Source organism: Salvia miltiorrhiza, chromosome 4 (assembly GCF_028751815.1).
Source record: "Salvia miltiorrhiza cultivar Shanhuang (shh) chromosome 4, IMPLAD_Smil_shh, whole genome shotgun sequence".
NCBI classification, from domain to species: Eukaryota; Viridiplantae; Streptophyta; class Magnoliopsida; order Lamiales; family Lamiaceae; genus Salvia; species Salvia miltiorrhiza.
The window spans coordinates 24,218,055-24,225,706 of NC_080390.1; the positions used below are offsets into that span (position 1 = coordinate 24,218,055).

General features: G+C 46.0%; 2 protein-coding genes across 2 annotated transcripts; both read left to right on the forward strand.

The window, feature by feature from the left end:
* Positions 1-2,007: 2,007 nt before the first annotated feature.
* On the forward strand, positions 2,008-2,778 carry LOC131023185 (uncharacterized). Its single transcript, XM_057952730.1, has one exon. The coding sequence runs from the start codon at positions 2,008-2,010 to the stop codon at positions 2,776-2,778; it is 771 nt and encodes a 256-aa protein (XP_057808713.1).
* Positions 2,779-2,970: 192 nt separating this feature from the next.
* LOC131023186 (uncharacterized) lies at positions 2,971-3,492 on the forward strand. Its single transcript, XM_057952731.1, has one exon. The coding sequence runs from the start codon at positions 2,971-2,973 to the stop codon at positions 3,490-3,492; it is 522 nt and encodes a 173-aa protein (XP_057808714.1).
* Positions 3,493-7,652: the final 4,160 nt, after the last annotated feature.

The following is a 7,652-nucleotide window of genomic DNA, read 5'->3' on the forward strand; positions in this document are numbered from 1 at the left end:
AGGAGAGGTCTTCAATTTATATAGACTGACATTATTGAATAAATTTTATTATTGGTCAAAGTAATATTAGATAAATTAAATTATTTTTTAATAAAAATATAACTATCTATTTGGCCAACTAAAAGTTAATTGATCAAATTAAATTGATGAAGCAAATATATAAATGATGAGATACTACACAAGTATTTATATAATCTTTGATCAAGATGGAGTTTAATTAAAAATCAATGTGGGATAAGAGATATGACTTATGAAACGATGAGAATGAAGGAGAATGAAGAATTTTTAAAATGGTGAGACTCTAGACATGATACATTAGCAAGCATTTTGACTAATACCTGGCCCAATTCGTATAGCTCATTTAAATAAATATTTGCAGCCCAAATACCTGGCCCAAATCTGAAAACTAAATTAATTTCAGCCCATGCGCTAAGTCGGTAAAGCTCAATCGCACCAAACCCTAGAAAGGGCAGCGACTTGAGGAAGAAGGCAAGTCAGAGATATGGATCCCAGGAATATCGGAACGACTAGGGTTGAAAAGACGTACCAGTAAAACCCTAGCCGTCAAGACACCACAATATATAAGAAAGCCAACTAGGTCATTCCGCCCATCCAGTCATTCACGCTGTAACACGTTCTCTCTGCCTTCTCTCCTCACTCGCATTACTCCGCCTCCACGCTTTCAATCTAGGAGATCCCAGCAACCAGTTGATCCAGGACGCCCCGGCGACCCCAGCTGATTGCTGAACGACTCTCTGATCCACCATCCCGATTGATCCGATCTAATCATTTTTCAATATATTTCAATTCTTTCAATACGATTTCTTATACTGTTACTAACTTGAGCGTCGGAGGCCCTTCCATCGACACCCCCACCGGTGTTCCTAGAAGGGCTCTAACGTATCTGTGGTTTCAGGTTGCTAGTGCCCACCGTCCAGGACGACCCCGACGTCCTTATCCGTAGTTGTTGGACGTACCCCCCAACAATTTGGTGCCCACCGTGGGGCCCTAGCAATCGAGCATTCCGAGCAACTATTGAGTTCTACTATGAGTACCCGAAACAAAACACGTGACACGATCGACGCTTCATCCCAGTCAGAACTGCTGGCCCAGGTGGAGATAAATGCGAAGCTCAATGCTTTGATGGACCAGATGGCCTAGGAAAAGGAGAGTAGGTTGATGTTGGAAAAGCAAAACCTAGAGTTGCTAGACCGACTGAACACTCTCACCCAGATCCAAACTCCTCCGCCAATTCGAACACACCATCCGAACCGGTTCCGAGTCCCCGTCAATTCCATGGTGGACATTGAGGACATCCCTCTCACACCTCACGGAACTGAGATCATCCCAGACGATCCATCATCTTAGGTAAGAAACATTGGATCTGAGGCAATTCATCCTAACACGGGTATTAGTCTTGTGAATTCAGGTGAAACACATGTCCCAGACCAGACACCTAGGATACCTAAGACAACCGGAACACCCGGGATAACCGGGATAACTGGAACACCCGGGACAACCGGGATAATTGGGACACCCGGGACAACCGGGATAACTGGGATAGCTGGGACAATCGTAATGGAAACCCCAACCCAGATCAACTCAACGCCAGTAGAGGTAGGTCGATCTCTTTCGACAGGTCAGACCGACACTACCCAGGTGCAAGTAGTACCACCAGGGCAATTGGAAAATGATCACGTGCGCAACACCCCGACGTGTCAGCCAAACGGAATCTCAAGGCAAACGATTACAGCCGATCAAGATAACAATGCACCAGATCAACCATTTCATATCAACCCAAGCAAACAAGGCACGACTAGCACTCATCCGGACATGGACCCAGCCCTGGCTATAAGATTGGCCGAAATGGAGACATTGATCCAGTGAATTCCTGGTGTCCCGGCACCTATCCACAAAAGCTCGGAGAACTGCTACGCTGATTCCCCATTCGTAGATGAGATTGCCTTGGTGGAGATGCCCATCAAGTTTAGCTTCCCGAGCATGTAAATGTTCGACGGCACGACGGATCCGACCGACCATATCGCTCAGTACAAGCAAAGGATGTTCACTTCTGCAATTCCTCGCGAATTGAGGCAGGCTTGCATGTGTAAGGGGTTCGGTTCTAGTCTGACAGAATCGGCCCTCCAGTGGTATACTAACCTTCCAAATTATTCTATTTCAAGTTTTGCCCAACTAACAGATATATTTGTGCAGCAATATGCTAGTAGCAGGAAGCTTGAAAAGATATCGGAAGATCTTTACGCCGTGGTGCAACAGCGTGGCGAGTCTCTTCGGGACTATATCAGCCGATTCAACAAAGAGAAGGTGTCCATCACCAATTGCAACACCCAAACAGCGGTCACCGCCTTCCGAAAGGGTCTTCTGCCCGACTCAGACCTCTACAAAGATCTCACCAAATACCTTTGTAGAACAATGAAGGACATCCTTGCCAAGGCATGGGCACAAATCAAGTGGGTAGAAGATCAATACAGTCACCACCGATCTTCACCGAGCAGAAACACTAGAAAGGACTCCAGGGTGGATAGGAGGACGAGTGATAGGCGGTCTGAACCTTACCCACCTCCACGACAAGAGTACAGAAGGAGAGAGTATGACCAACCTTACGAGACGCGACCACGAGAAAGAGCCAAGATACCAGAGTACAACTTATATATCTCACCAGCCGAGGCGGTCTCAGCTCTCAGGAATCTAGGCAACAAGGTCAAATGGTCGGAAAAGATGAGGGCACCAGCCGACCACATAGATAGATCCAAGTAGTGCGAGTTCCATGCCGACCATGGACATCGGACAGAGGATTGTATCGCACTAAGATTGGAGGTGGCGCACTTACTCAAAGGAGGTCACCTCACTGAATTTCTAACAGATAAAGGTCAGCACACCTTAAACCAAGGAAGGGAGAGACGGGACGAACACAGAGAAGTCACTCCGCCGAACCCGCCCAACTATGAGATGATAGTCTACGTGATTTCTGGGGGCTCAGAAGTTAGTAGAATTACACACTCTGCTGCAAAGAGGCACACCAGACAAGCAAGATCTAACAAGGCGGGAGAAGATGTACCCAGTCGGGCCAAGACCGGCCTGCCAACCCAGACAATCAGCTTTCAAACTACAGAATCAGACAAGCTTCTTAACCCTCATCACGATGCTTTAGTTATTTCTATCTATATTGCCAATTGTCTTACAAAACGGGTATTGATTGATAACGGCAGTTCCGCCAATATCATGTTTATTAGTGCTTTCAGGGAGATGGGTTTAAGCGAGTCCAGCATAACAAAGAAAACCGCCGTCCTCATAGGCTTCAACGGTGAGAGCAAGACAACCGTTGGGGAGACCGACCTACCCGTCTATGCCGAAGGAGTCAATTTGTCAACAAGATTCCTAGTGGTTGATGCCCCCTCCGCATTCAATGTTATCATTGGTCGTCCATGGATCCATGACATGGAGGCAGTCCCTTCCACCTTCCACCAGTGAAGTTCCCGACCAAGTGGGGCATCAAGGAGATCAAGGGAGAGCAAAAAGACTCCAGATCCTGCTATCAAACTACGATGAAGTCCAAGTGGACCTTATAGCAATTACAACAAGATTGTCCTTCTTGCCCAAGAACGGAACAACCACCACAACCGACACAACATGTGCAACCGGACCAACTCGAAGAACCCGACAAACAGAAGCGGTCCGCTAGTTTTGCAGAAGAGGAAGCCGTAAAGATAGATGAAATCCAAATCGACATAGATCACCCAGATCATAGAGTCCAGATTGGGGCTCAACTCGATCCCGAACTAAGACAGAAGCTTATCTCATTTCTCACTGAGCACTATGATTGTTTTGCCTGGTCTCATGAGGACATGACGGGAATTGACCCAAATATTATTGTTCACAGGTTACAGGTAGATCCGGACTACCCGCCAAGAAAATAAAAGCGAAGAAAATTTGCTCCCGAGAGGAACCAAATCATCTACAAAGAAGTCACAAAGCTCATCTGAAACAGACTCATCCGGGAGGCTCATTACCCCAAATGGCTTGCCAACGTGGTAGTAGTAAAGAAGAAGAATGGTAAATGACGGGTGTGCATCGACTTCATGGACCTCAACAAGGCATACCCGAAAGATTCATTCCCTCTACCACACATCGACATGCTGGTAGATGCGACAGCCGGACATGAACTACTGAGCTTCATGGATGCATACTCGGGATACCACCAAATCCGAATGCACCCTAACGACGAGAAGAAAACGTCATTCCTAACAAACTTTGGACTTTATTGCTACATCTTCATGTCATTCGGCCTAAAGAATCCAGGAGCAACATACCAACGCCTAGTCAACAAGATGTTTGAGAATTTAATTGGGCATACGATGGAGGTCTACATCGACGACATGCTCGTCAAGTCCATCCATGCGCAAGACCATATCGACCATCTCCGACACACATTCAACATCTTAAGGGAGTATAATATGAAGTTAAATCCTACTAAGTGTTCATTTGGTGTAACTGCAGGCAAGTTCCTAGGCTATATGGTGACACAAAGAGGCATAGAGGCCAACCCCGCCCAGATTGATTCAATCCAGAGGATTTCGTCTCCTACTTGTGTAAAGGACGTCCAGAAGTTCACTGGGAGGATAGCCGCACTCAGCCGTTTTATATCAAGGTCATCCGAAAGGTGCCACCCATTTTTCAACACTTTGCGAAAATCCAAATCGTTCGAGTGGACGGAGGAGTATGAAGCCGCCCTACAGGAGCTCAAGCAGTATCTGACCAGCCCGCCTTTTTTAGCTAAACCTAAGGACCATGAAACCTTGATAGTTTATCTGGCCGTATCTGACACGGCCGTGAGTGCGATGTTGGTCAGGGAGGATGATGGGAAACGATCACCCATTTACTATGTGAGCAAGTCTCTCTAGGATGCAGAAACACGATATAGCCAGCTAAAGAAGCTAGCCCTCGCACTAGTACAAGCCGCAAGGAAGTTACGGCCTTATTTTCAGTGCCATCCAATACAAGTCGTAACCACCTATCCCCTCAAGGCCACCCTCCACAAGCCAGAACTCTCAGGCCGTCTAACCAAGTGGGCAGTGGAATTAAGCGAGCATGACATTACATTCAAACCACGCACGACCCTCAAATCTCAGGTATTAGCAGATTTCTTAGTTGATTTTGGTAGTTCTGGATGCCATGGTAGTTCTGGATGCCCAGTCATCAAAATCATGTGTGTACTTTAAGATATTCGGGGTGGCAGGGTGTCTCTGCACTATGCATGTGTTCGGGATGTCCTGGGTGTCCGGGTAATCCTGGATGCTCTGGGTGGCTAGAGCCATTGTGATATATTGAAATCCTAGACATCCTGGATGTCCTGGATGCTCTAGATGGCCAAAGTTCTGTTGGAGTCTTAGCTATCCTGGATGTCCTGGACGTCCTGGGTGCTCTGGATGGCTAGAGCCATTCTGATATACGTCCTGGATGCTCTACATGGCTAGAGTCGTGTTGGAGTCTTAGCTATCCTGGATGTCCTGGACGTCCTGGGTGCTATGGATGGCTAAAGCCGTTGCAACATGTTAAAATCCTGGGTGACCTGGACGTCCTGGATGGTCTAGATGGCTAGAGTCATCTCGACATGTTTGTGCTAGTTTGAAGAGCTCGATTATTGTGATTCGTTGTAGATGGTTGACAAGTGTCGCAAATCCGGGGCTTTCATTCATTTATATAATGGGGGACTTGCCTTTCATTTTTCACAAACACTTTGAAAGCTATTGGAGAGCTTGGAGCTTGGAGAGATCAAGAGTAGATAGAGCATTTTTGAAGGCTTCGATGAAGGTTGGTTTTCTCTCTACTGTTCTTTGATTGTTCTTTACATATCTTCAATCATGATTTTATGTAAGCATGTTATGTGTTGCCTTAGGATAGCTTTGATCTACTGTTTTTGTAGGAGATGATTTGATCCATATATGTTTCATTGTTTGCGTATATGATGTTTGTCGGAGTATGCTTATCTAGACTTTAAATACTTTCTGCACTGTTGCTATGCTTTACCGGGGTGATCCGAGTTGTCGGGGTGATACGGATGGACCTCTTTGTTCTAGTAAGCATATGTGCTCCATTTATTGATGTTGTTGGTCGTGTATACTTAGCATGTATATCTTGTTAGCTTGTGTGCATATTTGATAATGCAACGGGTTGAGTCAGGATGGTCTAGATCAATTTATCCTCTCTTTCACTTGATATGCTTGTACTGTCGGGTTGGATCTGGATGGTCTGGATTGATTAAACCTAGATGTTGCTATACTTTAGGGTCAAACCACTATGTCGCAAAATCGGGGATGGTCGACAGCATCTGCTAGCGGAATGTATAATTTAGTGGATGAAGGGGGTGATAACGATATAGAAGTTCCATCGGGTATCCCTAGTGGTCGGCTACGACGAAGTAGCTCTGTTTGTCAGGGGACGTCTGGAGGTTCGGGCCTCTGGGTGGATAGTAAAGGACATATACTGGATGTTATTCCTATTCTTTCGTTTCTTAGCAAGGAGAATCTGATATCAGACATAAACCGGGCTGATATGGTGAGGAGGCTTCGCAGAAAATATAGGATACCTGACTGGGTTACACTGCATGCTCCGGATGCAACTTGCTCGCCAACTATCATGCTGAGAATATGGTGTGTCTATACGAGTTTATCTTCGTGCAGGAGAGTCGGCTCCCACTACCCCGACTTGTGTTGGAGTTGTGCGACTATCATAGCCTGTCTCCAGGCCAACTCATGCCGAATGTATGGCGGCTACTGTTAAGTCTCCAAGTATTTGCGGAGCTACACGACTTTGACGTCAACATATACGATGTGTTATACTCGTATTCTTTGTTGGAAAATCGTGGTACGGGTAGGTTTTGTATGAAGGTAAAACCCAACAGGGACGCCCTTATTACACCAATGGGTGATGGTGAAAAAAAGCGGGCATCAAAGTATATTTTTGTGAATTATGATAGTTTGGGTGTGCCTGCTGACATGTCTATTCCGTCCGCGTGGAGTGAAGGAAGTGAGTGGTTCTAGTTGATCTAGTTGTTTGTAGTATCATGTTTATCTTTTTTGTGGTGCTAACACCTTCGTTCTTCTTTTCTATAGGTCGATTAAAACAGGATCCTCCTGTCACAATGCGTCTGGCTGAGCGGGCTCAATCTCCCATTTACTATGTGAGCAAGTCTCTCTTGGATGCAGAAACACGATATAGCCAGCTAGAGAAGCTAGCCCATGCACTAGTACAAGCCGCAAGGAAGTTGCGGCCTTATTTTCAGTGCCATCCAATACAAGTCGTAACCACCTATCCCCTCAAGGCCATCCTCTACAAGCCAGAACTCTCAGACCATTTGACCAAATGGACAGTGGAATTAAGCGAGCATGACATTACATTCAAACCACGCACGACCCTCAAATCTCAGGTATTAGCAGATTTCTTAGTTGATTTTACTCCTAACCTTACCACGCAGGCCGACAAGGAACTTTGTTGCATGACCGAACAACCCGACCAAGCCGAAACATGGAGACTATATGTGGATGGATCCAGCAATATGCGAGGTAGTGGATTGGGTCTTGTCCTCATATCACCACTAGGCGACGTGATAGAACAATCAATTCGATGTGAGT